We start from the raw sequence: 20,821 nt of genomic DNA on the forward strand, positions 1-20,821 counted from the left end.
CTGGATGGTCTGGTCACACAAACCTGGCTGATTGTGTGTCATTGTACCCTGAGAGTATGGAAAATTACACACTGACCAAACTGTTCAGCTCAGACTTACTTTTTTAGAAGTTGCAGTGATGCCACTCACTGGATTGTTTGGTCAAGACTCAACGTCATGTACCTGTAATATAACTGAGTGGAGCATTTAACAAACAGACAATCCAGCTTTTGGATGAAAGACTCTGGTCTCTTACTGAAAGCTATGTACATATACCAGTATCTTTGTGACATTCACTTAATGACATGTGCTTAATCATAATGAAGAAAGTGTCATCTTAACACTGGTTTTGTTTTTATGCCTTTGATGTTTTCAGCACTATGATTGGCGAAATCAATGATTTTTGTTACAGCACCTATGACACCGCCAATCACATTCTCCAATACGCCTCCCAGCACGGTGCACTCCCATTCAGTGTCGCCCCCTACCAGCGAGTCGAGAGCAGTCACAAATAGCGATACTGTCAAGTTTGGTTCTGACCGCCCTGACCATGTGCCTCTCTTCCTTCCAAGCATGGCCAGACATGCCCCCATTGTTGTGGAGGTATTATACATTTCTTCCCGAAAATCTGCTTATATTTTGGATATTTGCTGACATGGGATACTGTAAACGTATTATATATTACGCAGGTTTTATTTTCGGGCTTTTCGTGCAAAATATTTTGTACCGCGAGAATTTATATACAGCAAATAAACCTTTCATTCATTCACTCAAGTTTGAAGACAGAAATCTATGGGAATCTTAAAATGATGGCTGATAGTAGCATAAAGAATCATACTAAACTGTCGCTGTAATGGATTTCCCAAATCATGTCCCGACATGTTCTATTTTGACCAATCGTAGTGACAGATGGTTTGATACAAAACGGATTAACATGAAACGACTTGGAAAGAAATAATACAGCTGTATTTTATTTATTCATTAAGATTTTATTTGTATTTATTCCTGCATATCACGAAATGAAATCACAAAGTCTGGAAGTCCAGGTGTCTTAGGGGTAGGTGCTTTCTTTAACCACATTCGCAATGCCATCGTCAGATCGTCAGAATTCCGAAACATAAGACTGATGTGTTTTTCATCTTTTTATATAGTATACTAGTACCATCATGATATCTCACTTCCTAAGTACTTAATACTTCCTTGAGTAAACATATTACTGTATATATGTGCAAGTACGGACTTCCTGTGTTTTCATTGATATTAGTGGCGGCCTAAGAGACAGCTGGCAGATCAGGCAATTACTGATTGCGCGAATAATTGACTGCGCGATGTAGTCTAAACTGTCAATTCTGCGAAATTTGTACCAAGCGAAAAAAAGTACGTTTACAGTATTTACCAAATCTCAACTGAATCCTTGGGACCGCTGCCCAAATGATATAGCTTTGAGAAAAGTTGCCATCACTATTAACAGCATGCAGTATATGTTTGGAATTATTTTTCGTGCAGTTTATTTATAAACTTCAAAATATACAGCCAAAGGAGTATTAAAATATTCAGTGACAAGTTTGTGTCGATGACTTACTTAAGACAGGTAAACATAGAAATTACTTTGTGAATCTTAGTGACCTACAGCCATGGCCAACTTCACTACCTCCAGAACTGCTCTCTGAACTGCATGTCTGGTGGAATGTTGGGACTGATGGTAGATTTTAAAATGTCATTTTCATTCATGAATTATATTTCTTTTCCATTTCAATGTAGTCGGCCAAATCAACTTGTCCATAATGAGTGACGCATTCCACAGTGACCTCTAACCTTCCATGAAATGTCAAATTATTGTTTTGATTTTTTACTTCTGTTAATTGATTCACATGATCCCTGCAGTAGGAAAAGACTTATTTCATATAGGATATTTATATGAATATCCCATGCACTTGTGGTGGTGCAACCTGACAATAAAGTGTACCTGCTCTAGCAAGATATGACTGTCGCTGGTGCAGTCAGTCCCTTGTTTTCTGGGATCAAGATGTCAAGCAAATTCATCCAGAGCATATATGTATGATATACTTGTATGCAAGGCTCGTTTAAACGGGGCTCAAAACGTGATTCACTCGTTGATCTAATTTCAGGAGGAGAGACACCGAGGCCAGCAGAGTGCACCCCCATCCCTGGCTGCCAGTCGAGAAAGTCTCCATGACCCCCGTGGGTCAAGGTCAGGGACACCTGTTGACCATTACAAGCGGTATTCAGCTGATTTGAGCAAACTGGATGAGTATGACATCTCATCTCAACAGCGGAACCAGGCTACCAACCCACAGAGAGGTGACTGAAAGATTATATACTTTTTTCAGCGAATATTCCATTTTTATCTATTTTGAAAGTCATTGGATCATTTGGGATTGCTAAACCTTAAAAGAACCGTTTGTTTTGTAGCTATTTGGAAATTTAATCTCATATGTAGTTTTTCTCAAACCTTTTCATTTCACAAGTAATTTGTAAAAGTGTATTAGTTTTGACTTGAAGTTTTGTAGTGGCCTCGTATTTGGTTTCTGCTCTAGTACAAGTATGTTATATGACAGAAATAAGGTTCCTCTGTTAGTGTGCTCAACTGCCCGGGATGTATATTTGGCCCAAGCTGTTGGTTAGATGCAGGAAGGTTTGCATCACTATCCATCTGGGAATCTGATCCAGAGGTGAAATCTTTCCATTAGCCAAGAATATGACAGGATTTCCATCCAAAACAAATCAGGGAAGAAATAGTGTTGCAAGTATTCAGATGTAGATTATGTTGTAAGGCCTGTAATTGTGGTAATGGATGCCACAACAGTGTCAAGTTAGCCTTACTGACAGCTTCATGTTTATGTGTGTTGTGACAATTCTACAAGTATTATTCAATACTTCTGCATTCGTGTGAAGGAGGTAATATGCGATCATAGTGAAACCCTTTACAGTATCATCATTCTTTAGTTTTTAGTTTTAATTTTTTGTTTACTTGTGGCTGCTTGTTTGTTTAAGCATTTTATTTGGACACATGTGTAGCTCAGAATAATCTTCACAATAACTACACCTGCATGAGAAAATGCATTCCTTGTAGAGGAAGCATTTTGTACACATCTATCATTTTGGCCTCACAACCAGTTTGGATGCTTCATCAGAAAGTAATGAATAGCTGATCCTTTTTCAGAAATGATTTTCCATGTCAACTGAATGATAAACATCACAACATAGGTTTGGGACATACAATATAATGATTCAAAAGAATATCATAATGTAATTGAGCTTTGCTATTCTTCAGGAGAATTTGGGTAGGGGAGGTAACTCTGGTCAGTTGACAAGGGTTTCAGATATCCTGAAACTGGTTTATCTACACAATATTCAGAAAGGAGAGTGTCGAATAAGCAAGGTTATTATAATAATGTATGTGGATGACATTGTTGTTAAACAAACTTAAAAGTACCCCAACTTTTCACTACAACTACAAGTAGGATATGGATGTAGACATGATGATATTTCCCGAAAACTGTTTACTGGGTTTAAGACAGAGTCACACGTGAAATGTCTGGTTGCTTATATACACGTGTATATATTATCTCATCTGTATTCGCACAATGTAATGCTTGCTCTTCTCAAGGTACCTGCTAGAGCATAGAGTTACTGGAAATATTGAACTGCATCTGTTACTGGTTCAGTGTATTGCAGAAATAACAACTTTGGTGTGGGGGAGTAAAAAATGTTTTTCTTCTGAATTACTTTTAGGCCTTGTAAACACTAAATACATTCATTCTTAACTGAATGAAAATTTACCAGCTAAAAACATTCATTCATGATGGAACGTTGTTGAAGACATTGCAGCCATTCCAGTACATAGATGCCTCTGGCAAGTAGCTTCTCTCTCGCTGTGTGACGTGTGCGAGTGTGTGGCATGTGCTGTTGTTGACATCATCGTTTAATTCCCATGCATCTCGTACTACCAGTGCTAGGTCACCGCCGATCGGGGTCGCATGGCACCCCTGCCAACTTCGCTACAGCTGGCATCACCTTTAATCAGACAAACCAAGCAGGTGAGGATACTGAAGAAATGATTGTCATGGTAGCAGGCTTGTCCAACAACATCTGCCGTAGGAGATGATAGCAATACAACTTCCTCATACTGCTATGCACAGTGTAATTCCTCTCAGTGTGTAGTCAAATACCCTGCTCTGCTCCCTGGGGAATATACAGCCCAAGCTATCGGTTAGATCCGTGAAGGTTTGCATCGTTATCTGCTATGAATCTGGTCCAGGAGGGAAACCTTTCCATTAACAGAGGGGCGGTGGGGTAGCCTAGTGGTTAAAGCGTTTGCTTGTCACGCCGAAGACCCGGGTTTGATTCCCCACATGGGTACAATGTGTGAAGCCCATTTCTGGTGTCTCCAGCCGGGATATTGCTGGAATATTGCTAAAATCGGCGTAAAACCATACTCACTCACTCACACCATTAACAGAAATCTGGTTGAATTTGAAACCTTTCTTTAAAAGAATCTCCGAGGAATTTCAGATTGTATTGTGCCTTTAGTCTCAACATGGACCAGTTTTAATGTCTTAACCTTAGGTGGACAATACCATGCTGCTCGAGTAATCTTGACACAACAGCTTCAGGGGGTGAAGAATTTGATATAGCAGAAGTAGGCAAAGGATATGCTCAGTCTTTTGGGTAGTAGGGAACCATTGTTTGGACCATTAATTTGCCTTGAATAGACGTGTATTATCTAACACTGTTATGCTCTGACTTGGCATGCTGTTCTGTCAGTAAACAAACACAATATTTGCCTGCTAATGCAATCAGTACAACACTGTCCAAAACTTGTTCTTGTAACCCATCAATTCTGAGAGTGTTTTTAGTGCATATTCTTACTCTAATCCTCAGTATTTATACCCATTTTGTTTGTGCATGTGTTTGGCATGATGTTGCTGATGTGTTATGTTGGTTCTAATGGATTGTGTTTATTGTAGACTGAAACCATCCTGTCTTTACAAAGTCATACGCTTGAAGCGATTCAAATTGAACTTAGACTAGTCTAGGGAAAATAATGAAAGTGCTTGAAAGTTGTATTTTCATGATTTCAAACATTAAAAAATCCTTTTAAATTGTTGAAATGAAAGAAAATACTTTTAACTATAGTCTAGGTCACAATTACTAAATTTTGAAATAATTAAAAGAGATTCATTCTGCATAATGCTGCATATATTCTAATGCCCTTTTCATGTAAGTTTCAAAGGAAACCGTTTCCTAATGAGATGCTTGTAAACATTTAGAAATACTCAGACACTATTTTTAATATTTAGCCAAATTATAAACTAACTATCTGAACATGTTGAAGTAGGATTCCAGGAGAATTGTGATTTAATGTGTGTGATTTCCTCCTCTCTCTCTCCATGCTGCTGGGACTATAGCACTAGGAAGGTTTGGTTCATTTGATGCACTCCTTCCTCCAGCTCGGCCTCCAAAACCTAGTTTCTTGCTCTCTCAAGGTATCAGCTGGTGCTGGCATTTTTTATTCCTTGTTTTTTGTCGCTTTTTTTAAAATCATTTTTAAAATGCATATATATAGATGTAATGTTAAAATTGTGAAGCATTGAAGATTATGGCTCTCTGTGATTGCACAGTGCTGTGACGAAGGTATTGAAATGAAAGGTTTGGGTTTCGGTATGGGGTGGTGGGTAGCAATGAGGTACAAAGTCACATGTAAGACTTGGTGCTGAAATAATTCTAAAATGGCACAAAAATCTCTACAAATTAATCATTGGATGTGTAGCAATTTGAATTTTCCACAGGAAAGAATAATGGAATGTAGAAGAATATTGTGTTGACAGTCATCCTTTTCACATATTAAATACTATTTCATGACAGTGTGAATGCTTGGTGGGGTATCATGCTTTGTACATACAGGACACTTTCAGCTGCTTGCAATGTGGGCACATCTTGCACTTACCTCTCCTCAGTCTCTACCGAGGAGAAATGTAACTTGTTTTATCGCCTGTGATTATTATGACAGTCTGTACATACATGTATATATATTTCCACTTTGTTTAAAATTCACCCATGTTGCACATTTTTCCCTCCATGTACGCCTGGGAGCAGGTCATCCAAGGTGGTGCTTGGCGGAGAATCCTCAATGCTTAATGCTGTTGATTGTATAACGTTTAACATGTTCAAAATGGAATTCAGTCCGTAAATATGTGTTAGGTAAGTTTCAGATGTAAGAGCTTAAGCTTCAGTTTTTTAAGGTGGTCGATATATATATGTCTGGTCAGATCCTGCTCTGAGATATCCATTACTAGTTCATGATGTATAAGCAATCAGTATGACACTGTCAGAAGGTTGGATAGTATGTGAGATGGAGCCCCTGCTTGCACATGCTGTTAAGTAAGTAGACTCTTATATGATGATCTCTCGTGCAATCACCTCTTGCTGGGGACAAGGGTGTCCATGTCTGGGGTGCTGCAATTTGCCCTGCAGAGTTGCTTCCCTTGGGAATACAAGGAACTGCTTGTGGGTTAATGTACCTGATGTTTCTTGGTTTATCAGCACCTTACCCCTGCTTGTTGGTTTCACCAACGTGGAGACCTGCATTAATTCATTCTGTCCTCGTACATTTAGCTGACACTGTGATGTAGCTGGAATACCGTTCAAGTGGCTTAAACCCAACTCACTCACTCTTGTTCAAGCTTCATTCATCAGCTTTCCATGTACACAATCTTAACAGTTGACAGTATGTATGTGTCAGTTTGCGAAATGCAAGCCCAAAGCAAATAATTATTTATTCATTTTTTTAAATAATTTATTCCTTACACTGTTAAGTCATAAATTGTCTCTGAAACAAAACTAAGCATTGTTAAAAGGAACTCTAAGGTTAAAACATTTGAAGCTAGTTGTTTGCATGGTGTGAATTGTAGATTTTAATTTTGTCATGTGTATGTGACAGGAGTCACAGCTATGGTCACAAGATTCACTCCTTCTATTGTATGTGACAGGAGTCACAGCTATGGTCACAAGATTCACTCCTTCTATTGTATGTGACAGGAGTCACAGCTATGGTCACAAGATTCACTCCTTCTATTGTAATGCATGAGTTTTAGCATGATTTCTCACTGTCTACAACAGTCTACTGCATGCTAGGCTGTATAACTAATTCACATGACAAATCATTGCCCATATGATTAAATTGTTCTAAATCCTTTTATCAGTTGAAACAATACTTTCCCATCCATATTGATGAGTACTGTTTCAAGTTGCACCTCAACACTGAACACGATCCTGGTTTATATTGAACCCCATCACCTTCCATCCAGGCCGAGGACACCGAAGAATTGGATCAGACGAGTACACTCACATCACAGGGACATCTAGCGCGTCCTCCACCCCCCGTACAGCCAGCCCTGCCCGCTTGCCGGCCACAGGGGTGACCCACTGCAGCACCTACCCTGGTCAGCTGAACCAGGTGGGGCAGAGCATGTCGCCACCCACACGTTCCATCTCGCACCAGCCGCCGCCCAGCTCGTCATGGACAGCGACTGAAACGCCAGGGCAGATGCCTACATCAGGTACATTTTGGTGATGGAGAATCACGATGATCCTCATCGTGGAGGTCTTTGAGGTACTGTGGGGTCACTCTCTGATTCTGACTGCCTCTTCCTTGATGATTGGTTGGTATTTAGATGGGTTAGTAATCTCTAGATTATGTCTTGGAGGAGTGCAGTGGCTGAGTGGTCTATACTACCCTGGACCTAGTATGATATCATTGTTTAGGGTTTGAATCTCATGTATGGCCTTACTTTGATCCTTGGTTCATTTGGCTTCACACATCTGAGCTTTGTAACTTTTTGCTATTAGCTTGACATGGAATTAATATAACTGAAATACGGTTCAAGGCTGCTAGAAACTATGGTCACTGGCACTGGCACATCGGCACCAGACTGCTGTCTTATGACTGGAATATTCTGACATAATAGGCCAGTACAATAGTCAGCCAGTGGTCAGTCATATGGTTTTAGTTACTTAGGAACTGCCACTAATGAGCAGGAGAATACTGCTTTTCCTGATCAGACTTATCACAGGGAAGATATTTCTTGGTATTGTATTATTTTGAGCAAGTAAGGCAGGAACATTACTCCAGAAATATAATGAGTTTCTGATGTTTTTTGTTATTGACTGACAAGAAGGTAAGTTATTTTTCCCTTTATGATGTTTTATGATGCAGTTGATCTCTAACTACGTGAAAGTATTTATGTCACAAACAGTAACGGAGAAAGGAATTGTTCTTTCATCATCCGCAGTGTTTAGGCATGAATAATAGTTTGAAACTAGAAAGTTTCAGGAAAATGTTTTGACAGGTGTGAATCAGCATGTTGAACCAAGCTATCCTGAGGCTGGTTGGATTTAATCCTGATACAGCAATATTTATCTCTTAGTGCTGTCCTTTAAATGTCTTGACATAACTTCTCTTGTGACAACACTGAGGGATCTGTAATACTTGAAGCTCCCTATATAGAATTGCTTTTCTTTAGATTATATGAACTTTATTTCATGTTAGTCAAGACATCATTACACAACTGAGATGTGCCATTTGTGGAATATATTTCAAGATGTAACAAATTCATCAAGCTATTCTCATATTCCAGTAGGTGTTATTTGTTTCAAACAGCAGGGGCGGTGGGGTAGCCTTGTAGTTAAAGCGTTCGCTCGTCACGCTGAAGTGAGTGAGTGAGCTAGTTTAGTTTTACGCTGCACTCAGCAATATTCCAGCTATATGGTGGCGGTCTGTACATAATCGAGTCTGGACCAGACAATCCAGGGATAAAAAGCATGAACAGTGGTCTACGCAATTGGGATACGATGACATGTGTCAACCCAGTCACCAAGCCTGACCACCCGATCCCGTTAGTCGCCTCTTACGACAAGCATGGGTTACTGAAGATCAATTCTAACCCGGACCTTCATGGGTCATCACGCTGAAGACCTGGGTTCAATTCCCCACGTGGGTACAGTGTATGAAGCCCATATCTGTTGTCTCCTGCCATGATATTGCTGTAATATTGCTAAAAGCGGTGTAAAACTGAACTCAATCAAACAAGTCGAACAGCTTTTAATCAAGGATCAGCTGCAGGTTAGGGTGTAAACTGTATCATATGTTAAGTACTTCCTATGGTAGGTTAGATATATCTAGGATCAGCTACAGGTTAGGGTGTAAGCTGTTTCATATGTTAAATACTTCTTATGGTTGTTTAGATATATCTAGGATCAGCTGCAGGTTAGGGTGTAAGCTGTATCATATGTTAAGTACTTCCTATGGTAGGTTAGAATTATCTAGGATCAGCTGCAGGTTAGGGTGTAAGCTGTATCATGTATTAAGTACTTCTTATGGTTGTTTAGATATATCTAGGATCAGCTGCAGGTTAGGGTGTAAGCTGTATCATATGTTAAGTACTTCCTATGGTAGGTTAGATATATCTAGGATCAGCTGCAGTTTAGGGTGTAAGCTGTATCATATATTAAGTACTTCTTATGGTTGTTTAGATATATCTAGGATCAGCTGCAGGTTAGGGTGTAAGCTGTATCATATGTTAAGTACTTCCTATGGTAGGTGAGACTTATCTAGGATCAGCTACAGGTCGAGTTGTAAGCAATTCGTAAAGTAGTTGGTTTACATGTGTTAATTGTCCATGAAACTGTATAGCATTTCAATAATAGTTATAAGGTAGATTTATACCATTTCTGTGCTGATGTTTTCTGTGAGAAATGTGTAATGTACACATGAAAATATAGACTGTTGTGTGAGATTTCTCCTCTGTATAAGGGCCCATATGACTGCTCTTACGATGAGCAAAGACAGTGCCAATGATTGCCTTGCTACAAATGTGTATCTTGTTTGTGTTCTTCCAATGGCATTTTGTCTTTATATGATGCATAAGTTATGCAGAAGTTGTTCTGTGCAACCTCTTTTATGGTATCTGACCATGCATGATAGACTAACAAGTATTTTAGCTAAACCAATCAATGACTTGCTGGCCTAGCTAAGCAGCATCATGTCCATTCTTTAATCTGTTGACTAATAACATCATATACAATTTTTCAGAGACAAGCCCAAATGTACATAAAATATCAAACAATGGAAGCATAATCATAACTAATCCTTTGTGAGTTTGAATGTGGAATCGAGTCTGCTACATGATTCATACAGTTTCTGCACAAAAAATGTGTGACATCTCACATAGACGCGATGCATTATTGTATATTTCATTATGTGTTTCCAGTGTCCCCTGATGTCGACAAGATGTACTGATATATTTACAAGTATATTTATTGCCAGTGACATCTCAGGAATGAATGTTGTACTAATGTCATTTTGTTTTCTCAGTATCATGTGATGCCAATAAGATGTACTGACATCCATGTTTGGGCAATGTTTCCTTTATCACCTGATTTCAACACCATGTGCTGAGATGTATTATCATGCTGTTTCCAGTATCGGCTGACATCACCATGATGTCCTAAGATATATTTTCATGCTGTTTACAGTATCACCTAACATCACCACAATGTCCTAAGATATATTTTCATGCTGTTTCCAGTATTGCCTGATATGACCTCGATGTACTAACTTGTATTTTGATGTTGTTTTCAAGTATCACTGATGTCAACACGATGTCCTAAGATGTATTTTCATGCTGTTACCTAGTATCACCTGACATCAACACGATGTCCTAAGATGTTTTTCATGCTGTTACCAAGTATCACTGACATCAACACGATGTCCTAAGATGTATTTTCATGCTGCTTCCCGTATCACCAGACGTCAACACGATGTTCTAACATGTCTTTCATTGGTGTGTTTCCAGGGGCTCCTGATGTAAACATCCCTGCCTCTGCTATGAACATGGTCTATCTATCTCTGGACCACCAGTTACAGGTGAGATCAGACACCACTGGCAATCCATCAGTGGAGCGTTGGTTGAATACAACCCCCTCCGGCTTTGACCCAGACAAAATACCAGAGTTATGCCGGGTACTACTTCTACTTGTTGTCTCCATGCTTGTGCATGCACAGCTTGCATGTGGCTGTCCTACCTGGGTCCATTTGGCTGGGTTGCATTTTTAATGCACAAGCAAAATATTCAATTCAATAACAGTTAACTGGCAGAATACTGTGTACTCACACAATCTGCCCATTGTTCAAAACATCCTTCTGAAATGTCATCCTTCTATGTTTGTCATTATTTGGGCTGGAAAAATCATAAGATTTCTCAAAATTCCTATTGTATCTTGACAGCCACTGAATATGTTTGAACATCATGGGTCATGTCATAAAGAAATTCAAAATAGGAAAAATAATTCTTCAGACAAAAAGGATGCAATCGTATGCAATTTGGTTGAGTAACTGGTTTGGGCAGAAACACACATGTATCTTGTTTTTGACAAGTGAAGTACAATTACTCAGTTAAAGTGATTCAACTTTTGTTGGAAGCCAAGTATTTCTGAATTCCTAGGGTTGATGCAGATGTTGATTAGTTTTTGTTATTGAGGAATATTTTCTCCATGCATGTTGATTTTACCTCATTTAACACCCCATGACCTATTTGATTCTTGGCTCTGACACACAGATAGCACTTGACACTGTTCAACGTTTTTTGTGCTGCCTATCACTTGTAGACGTGGGAACATTTTATTCTGATGTTTGGTAGACAGTAGCATGGTACATCTATCATCTACCACATATACATCCAACTTTCTCCCTGTTTGTTTGCCATGTATTGTTTCTCACATTAAACAGAACTTTTGCATCATTTCATCTCATTCCTTCCATGTGCCTGGTGGTCATGATTCATCTCTATTGTCACTAACTGTTTCATCATCACTGTGGTAGTGCTTGCTTGTATTGCATGGACTGTCCAGATTTATCATAATGAGGGACTGGTTCAGAGGTATAGTAGGACTTGTTGGATCTCAGCCTTAGCTGTCATGTTTTGAAATTGATCTGTCCGAGTGATTGTCAGTAGTATAAGGATTATACTAATGCTTGGTCTCTGAATATATATAATTTTGATAGAAACAAGTAATTCCTTTTTAATTGAAAAGGAGTCAGAGTAAGATGTAAGATCATGAACCTGAGAAAATCTAGAGTTGCTTCAGTTAGGGCTTTAGCATTGCAGGGAGGGCTAGGCAGCAGGGAAAATAATGCAGTTCAGGACTGTGAGACAGACTATGTAAGGATATGAATATTTGCCCTGAAATTAATCTATCTTGTTTTTGGTCAACCAAAAGATGTTCAGTAAATTGTTTTGTTGAAATGAAGACAAGATAAGATAAATCCATTTTAATCTTCATGTATGTGTTGTATTGATGTTGTCTCAGACAATAAACGTAAATATTTAGGGTTTAAGTTTTAGGATTTATTTTCCTGAACCTTGATTGGGAGTATTTTCACTGGGATATCTGAATGTAGCTAAACGATGTAACTTGAGATTTGTTGTGGATTGTATTATCATTTCTTCATTGACTAGAAAACATAAAAAGTTACAAAGTATTAAGGTATACCTGTGAACCTTTTCCTGCTTGCAAGGCGGACGTTTGTCCTCTCCAGTCCTTCACTGGTTGTAGACTCAGATGGTTGCAGGGAAGACATGTCAGACTGTCATCATCTGCATGTCGTTCATTGTGTGCTTGTCATTCAAATATTGTACAGTCAGCTCATGTTGTCTCAGACTAGGCCAGCAGTGCCTCTCCTTCACAACCCACTCTGTGGGTTAATGTACATGCTATACCACAAACTATTTCTATAGGTTTCTTTATCATTTTATAGGGGCGGTGGGGTAGCATAATGGTTAAAGCGTCTGCTCGTCATGCTGAAGACCCGGGTTCGATTCCCAACATGCGTACAATGTGTGTGTCCCCCGACGTGATATTGCTGGAATATTGCTAAAAGTGGCGTAAACCATACTCACTCACTTACTATTATTTTATAGTTTTAAAAGGATCTTAATCAGGAGAATGGTATGGACTGAGAAATACATCATGGGCTGACTGTATGGAACTATTCTGTGTTTGTTATTTACATGACCTGGTGACCATTAGAGGATTTTTGTGAACATTAAGGTGTCGTCTGACACCCTGATCTTTGAACAGTTCAAAACAATTAACATTTATCTCAAGTAAACAGACATTAAAAGTGAATCACCTTTTGATCTCTGTGTGTCTGGACAGTTTTCTTCAATGTTCACCAGGGCAGAAATGTATGTTGTGAAATTTGCCATGTTGAATATTATGAGTTGATATATTCATGCTTGAAGTATGCTTCTCAAAGTTTGCTAAGGATCATGTGTCAAATTTGATGCATCTGTTGAATGGTCAAAGACAATATTATGTGGAGACATGATTCAAGTCTGTTGTCATGTGACCCAACATGAGTCAGATCACCCATCGGGCAGTGGGGTAGTCCAGAGGTTAAAGCGTTTGTCACACTTGAGACCCAGGTTTGATTGCCCACATGGGTATGATGTGTACAGCCCATTTCTGGTGTCCCCTGCTGTGATATTGCTGGAATATTGCTGAAAGCGGTGTAAAACCATACTCTCTCACCCACATCACCCATCAACATGCATGCCCTTTGTGATAGGAGACCAGCCTCACATGGATATTTACTCTCTGTCGGAGGAGCAATGTAATCAGCAATGATGTTATGCAGGTCATTTCTGAGTGTGATGATGTCTTTCTGCAGTCAGGTCTTTCCACAGTGTGGTGGAAAGTTTTTTATCCATCTGTATGTTGCCCGGGTATGTGATCCAAATGTCTTGTATCGATTCCATGATACTAAAGACGTTTGGAATGTGTGGTTGTGTACACCCAGCTTCATGCATGCCAATGCATCTACCCAATTCTTTGGTTGTCAGACTTCGTCTTTGATGCATAAATGTGTTTCATTGATGAAAACATCAGTAGCAAATGATGTTGTGCTCTCTGATTATGATGTGCAATGATTGGTCACAATACATCCAAACACACCTCGTGATCATCATAACCTTGACTTCATTCCTCTGTCTGTTCAGGGGCGGTGAGGTAGCCTTGCGGTTACAGTCTTTGCTTGTCACGCTGAAGACCCGGGTTCGATTCCCCACATGGGTACAATGAGTAAAGCCCATTTCTGGTGTCCCCTGCCATGATATTGCTGTAATATTGCTAAAAGCGGCGTAAAACTATACTCACTCACTCACTCTGTCTATTCATGAAGTTGAGGTAATGTAGGAGTCACCTCATCATTGTGGACCGAGACATTTCAGTCTTTATTTGATATCATCAAAACTTGATCCTTAGCATACTTTGAGTAGAATATTACTGATAAAGGGTATGGTGTGATATCAAGGATGGTTACAGTATCGTGGTCATGGATCCAGAAAAGGGCATGGGATTTTAATGTGTTTAAAGTCTGTAGTTGTTGATTACATAGAGAACATATACTGTAGATTATATGTACATATACAGTAGATCTAGTAAAGTAAGCTAAAGCCATTAACAAATTCTGCCAGTTGTCTTCACACAAGCTATCTTCTTCATATTGTAGGGTAGACAGATAATTGTAGGTCATCATTGCAGGTTGCCTTAATATTCTCTTGCCTTTCAGATGAGCTTGCTTACCTAGACATTATTTCATTATATGTAGATGTACATCGCCTCTTGTGTATCATGGATTTATTTCATTATTTGCTAACTACAGGAGCAGTACGTCAATAATGCAAATGGATCCTATTTGTCATAGAGGTAGTGACATAGGGACTTTGAGTCTAGATGAACAAACTCAGGATTAGTATAAACAAACCTAAGTACAAGTGTAAGTACTGTTTGATCTACCTGGCAGAAATGACACATTCTTATTGAGTACTGTTATTTTTCTATGCAGATTCAGCATGGCTGATGTACATTTGTTTAAACAAAAACCAAGTTATTGCCTGGTTTCTGTAGACTGGAAATAGAACAGATAAAAAGTAGACCATACCATAGAATCCACAGATATTAAACCCAGTTGCGAATTACCTATATGAATACGATTGACGCTACTGATAGATACAATGGCAGAGGTTTGCACCAAACAGTTCGGATTCTGATGATGATAACCATTCTGCAGATGAATCAGATCTTGGAAAAAAACTAGAATTGTCCATAAATTTTCTAGAAACCACTTAGATGAGTATTTAGTTTAAATCTGGTTATACTTTACTGTACTTAGTGAGAGTAGTTTGCATTAGACTACAACAACAGCTTTGAAGTTTGTTGTGGTTTGTTTGACTTTGTGTCTATTGATTACCGAAGTGTAAGGAATAGGCTCAGTCTTCTGTCTTAGTACAAATAATGCTAATGGCTTTCTTGCCTTGATGACTCATTGGTCCATATGTCACTGTCCACTGTGTGTACAAGTACAAGTCCATGTTAGAATTTGGTTCCCACATGTTACTGTCGCTTAAACTCATTTACATGCAAGTTGTGTTCCTCCTTCCAAAGTGAGTGTCAGTTCAGCTTTTGGCTTAAATTTGTTTAAGTCTTTGTGTGTGTGCTTTGGTATGTACACTGTTTTAAGTTCTCTGGCAAGACCTGCTATGGCTTTGTAACTTACAAACACATTTAGGCTGAGTTGTTTACAGACACTAAGGCTGAGTTGTTTACAGACACTAAGGCTGTGTTAATCCCGACACCAAGGCAGTGTTCTTTCCAGATATTTGTGGCACCTAATCAATGATGGTATCCCAACTGATTCCAAGCAATTTTGTTTTCTTTAAGAAACATGATAATTTTTCTCAAAATGGATGGTGCACATTTTCATCTATTTGTAAGGATATAAGGAAAAAAATAAATTTCTTGAACGACATTGCTTAAAACTCCAACAAAATACCCTGTCAATAGACAGACTTTACTGATCAACAGCTGAACATATGGAAATCAATTCCTCTTTAGATTTCTCCAGGAGCATTGTTGTCATGAATTTAGATGTAATATTTCAAACATAAGAAGTAATGTGCCGATAACTGTGTACACTGCATCCATGTGAAAGTTTATTGATTTGCCCACTGAAAACAACAGACTGACATGTGCTGGGCCCACGGTCACAGACTGAACAAACAGCAGCTCTATCTAGACCTGCACTATAACAAATATGTTACATGACCAGCATTGTGTTCATATTTCTGTCCTTATTCAAAAGACATCTTTTCTTTCTCTTTGCTGATTCTGTCTAGGATTTGAAGATTAGATTCTATTTTTATTTTACACTACATGAAGATGTGAGCTTCACCTCTGTATTAGACAAATTAAATGTTTCTTGTTGAGTTAGGTTTTACGTCACATCGGCATTATTCCAGCCATATAGTGATGAGAGTAAAGCAAGCAATGGACTCAGTCTCATTACTATCGGATAATTATCTCCTGATGTGATACCTCTACGTGAGGAAACCATTAAAGAAGGCTGCATCAGGTAACCCTGAGCAAACTTCGACCACCCATTCTAAATGTCAGCTTACTGAAACAGTTTGGCTTAAATACTTTACCACATCGATTTGGACATTTCACAAAAGCACACCCACAAAGAACACAAATATCCCCATGATGCTTTGGCTGAAAATGGTGCTTACAGAGTGACACAACAGGGTGGAAATGTTATAGAAGCAATATTTTACAATATAGTATTAGTAGAGCAGCATATATTTGTTAACCTTTGGGACAAGCTGATATACTGTCTAAATACTTTACTGATTCGTACTAAGAGTTTCGAAGTCTCCATGCTGACTGGAAATGTGTTTATGCAGAGAGGTATCTTATTGAGTGAAAGATTTGAACGAGAATGAGGTACTTTAAACATGGAGGCTAAAAGCTCTGTATCAATGGACAATTGAAGCATGATCTTCAAAGTTTGCATAGCATTACAACTATTAACTTTGGGGAACATACTTTGTATCGTGTGTGTGAATACCAGGTGTTTCACAAAGGTAATTTTATCACAGAGGAATTCAAGCTTCTTATTACATATGTAACTAGCCATTGGAGGATACAGACATTGTATTACATTTGTAACTGGGCATGGGTGAGAACAAGCTTCATATTACATAGGTAACTAGGCATATGGGAATACAAGTTTTATATTAGATACGTGACTAGCCTTAAGGTAGAACAAGCTTCATATTACATAGGTAACTAGGCATATGGGAATACAAGTTTTATATTAGATACGTGACTAGCCTTAAGGTAGAACAAGCTTCATATTACATAGGTAACTAGGCATATGGGAATACAAGTTTTATATTAGATACGTGACTAGCCTTAAGGTAGAACAAGGTTCATATTACATAGGTAACTAGGCATATGGGAATACGAGTTTTATATTAGATACGTGGCTAGCCTTAAGGTAGTACAAGCTTCATATTACATAGGTAACTAGGCATATGGGAATACAAGTTTTATATTAGATACGTGGCTAGCCTTAAGGTAGTACAAGCTTCAAATTTCATAGGTACCTTGGCATGGAGGAATACAATGTTCAAATTACGTAGGTAACTGGCCATAAGAGATACAAGGTTCACATTACATAGGCATCTAGGATGGGAAAAGATGTGCTTCATATGACATGCAGGTAGGTTATTGAAGCATTGCAGGAAATAAGGTTAGTATCATTGGTAGTTTAAACATACTGGCAAATTGGGATTTGTGTCACATAGGGACAAGGGACTTTGTGAATGTTCCTTACTGTATGTCACTATAAACATGAGTGTGTTGTGTTTTCAGCCCCTGGCTCCTTGTGTTGCTAACCCTGATTCTATGGCCATGTATGAAGACCACTGCAAGGTAGGACCCTGATTCTGTGTTTGCTCTCTTCATACCGTCCTCCATGTACCCTCATGCTTCCTGGTTATTTGTCGGGATTCATTTGTTGAATGTCCAGCCAGAGAACCCCTGCTGTCAGCAACATGCTCCTAACTTAGTGCATGTTTGTATACTGCGAAGTTATAAGTACCACCCGATTTTTTCAAATAAAGATGATCCGTGAAGTTCTGTTTTGGAATTGGACTTAAAACCATGTTATAAATCGTGATATACCTCTGAATGACTTTAATTAACCAATCACAATCCAGTATTTACTGAAATTATGGTAGAATTGATCTTCAGTGACCCATGCTTGTCGTAAGAGATGACTGATGGGATCGGGTGGTCAGGCTCGCTGATTTGGTTGACACATGATATCGTATCAATGCTCATGGTGTTTATCACTGGATTGTCTGGTCTAGACTCAATATATGCCGCCAGCTGGAATATTGCTGACTGCGGTGTTCAACAACAACCAAACCAACTAAACCAAATAAAGACAGTTATCTGTCATGGTGTGACTGAATCGGATGGACATAGAATCGGTTGGACCTTGATTTGTGTTGAGTAGTATATTGTGAATCCTCGAACCAGCTGTCATTGCAGAGATGAGGAGAGCTTGAATTCCCTGACCATCCATCAGGAGCATCTGTACAAGGCATAGAATTTTGTAGACAAAACATCTTCCATGAGAACCAATGTCAAAGAATGTATGAATACAACCAGAATATATTAGGGAATGTGTTAAACCTAACAGGGACAGCAAATAGTCAAGAATTAAAATGAGTCCTTTAAATACCAGTATGGGAAACTGGCAATGAATTGATCAGAATAATATGACAATGACAATGACAATACTTTATTACCCGTGAGGGAATTCTTGTGTAAAATACAGAGCTCAAACATTGATAAAATGATTAAATTATTTTCATACAATTAATAACACACATATAACACGCTAACAAGGTGAGACATACATTTGCCTAAGATGTTCCTTTTTTGGCTTTTTATTAAATTTTCAAGTAGTTAGGAAGCATGTATGGAGAAGTGTAGTGAATGCATTTATACATCATCTTAAATGCTGTGGAGGATTGCCTCCCTTGGCTGCACCAGGAACCTGTGATTGTGGGTTTGAATCCCGGTTCTCCATGATTATGTTTTGAGACTTGTCAGCACAATACCTGAGCTTGTGTGTTTCACCAAAATAGTAAATGTCTGACACCTACATCATCTTAGGCTTTCCTCCGAAACAGTGTGCTGTGACGGAAATGTTGTTTGAAGCAGTGTTAAAGCATTTTCACTCAGCAGCGATATTGTTTGCTTGTGATTAATAGATCAGCAATCATTATTTTGTTTTGAATGACAAGCATACTAACATTTTTTATTTTTACGTATGTTGTTACTTTTTCTTTTTAAATGCCTTAGCAAACATAATCCATTGGTCTTGAACCATACATGGCATGGAGACAATTTTAAATGTTTTTTATTCTGTTCAACAAAGACATCAGTAAAAGCCCCACACATTAAATCCGGTCACAAGTACACAAGTTAGAATACTGTTTTCCCATGAGATATTGTGTACATACACACCAACAGTTACTTGTATGAAGTGAATTGATCGGCATGCCGAAGACCGAGGTTCAATTCTCCACATGGAGACAATGTTTGAAGCACCTTTCTGGTGTCTCCCACTGTGATATTGTTGGAAGATTGCTAAAAGCGGCGTAAAACTAAACTCGCACACTGATTTGTGGACTGATGGGTTCATGGTGTGGACCGTGCATATTTTACAGTAGCTTGAGTCACAATCATACCCATTGATAATGTGTCTCATGATAAGACAGAGTTGTCTCCCTTCCACTGCTTCTGTCACTGTCCTGTGCTGGTGTTAGTGTATAAATGAACACACTATCCCGCCAGCATGGAAACATACCTAAATGGATGTGGTGTCAAGCACTGTTTAAATACTCATCAACAATGCTGTTGTTAGTGTAATGTGAAGAAAACAGCTGTGAATATCAATTCCTCATCTAAGGCAGCGGTTCACAAGTGCCCCAGTCAAACAGGACTGGTTGGCGCACAGAAGCCCACAAGCCTTCAATCATGGATGTCACATTGGGAGTGATTTGACACACATTCTGGATCGGAATTAATGAATAAGCATAAAGCAATAGTGATAATAACATGTAACAATATTTTGTTTTGTGTGATCTTTTTTAGGATAATAGCATAACATTGAATTACATGAAGAGTGAGATCTTCCAGCATGAAGGAGAGGTGTATGTTATTTGTGCTACTATCCCATGGCAATTAGCTGTGATTTTAATGTTCTCTGTGTTGTATGAGATGGTGTGAAATAAATTATATGTATATCTTATCATTATGCCCATTGCAGATATACTTGTTTTAGTTATTAGGTGATCTTTTCTTGTTTTCAGGATATTGCGGTTTGGTCTTTATCTTGTATGTTTGTTAGTAATGTATTTGTTTTCATATCAATGTGAATATCATCTCAGTATCAAGGTGTTCACTCTGCTTGAATGTCATCTCAGTATCAAGGTGTTCACTCTGCTTGAATGTCATCTCAGTATCAAGGTGTTCACTCTTCTTGAATGTCATCTCAGTATCAAGGTGTTCACTCTTGCTTGAATGTCATCTCAGTATCAAGGTGTTCTTCTTGACTCTTCTTGAATGTCATCTCAGTATCAAGGTGTTCACTCTTCTTGAATGTCATCTCAGTATCAAGGTGTTCACTCTGCTTGAATGTCATCTCAGTATCAAGGTGTTCACTCTTCTTGAATGTCATCTCAGTATCAAGGTGTTCACTCTTCTTGAATGTCATCTCAGTATCAAGGTGTTCACTCTGCTTGAATGTCATCTCAGTATCAAGGTGTTCACTCTGAAATGTCATCTCAGAATGTCATCTCAGTCATCAATCAAGGTGTTCACTCAGTATCAAGGTGTT

At 38.6% G+C, this 20,821-nt stretch overlaps 1 protein-coding gene across 1 annotated transcript in view; it reads left to right on the top strand.

The window, feature by feature from the left end:
- Positions 1-20,821, top strand: part of LOC124280567 (mitogen-activated protein kinase kinase kinase 7-like) — a 79,108-nt gene that overhangs the window by 16,344 nt on the left and 41,943 nt on the right. The window contains 7 exon segments of the mRNA XM_046716521.1: positions 392-582; positions 2,109-2,301; positions 3,954-4,040; positions 5,412-5,489; positions 7,311-7,562; positions 10,857-10,927; positions 17,779-17,838. Coding sequence (XP_046572477.1) covers positions 392-582; positions 2,109-2,301; positions 3,954-4,040; positions 5,412-5,489; positions 7,311-7,562; positions 10,857-10,927; positions 17,779-17,838 — 932 coding nt within the window.

This window comes from Haliotis rubra, unplaced genomic scaffold (genome assembly GCF_003918875.1).
Source record: "Haliotis rubra isolate DU_JTF1 unplaced genomic scaffold, ASM391887v1 Scf27, whole genome shotgun sequence".
Classification (NCBI taxonomy): Eukaryota; Metazoa; Mollusca; class Gastropoda; order Lepetellida; family Haliotidae; genus Haliotis; species Haliotis rubra.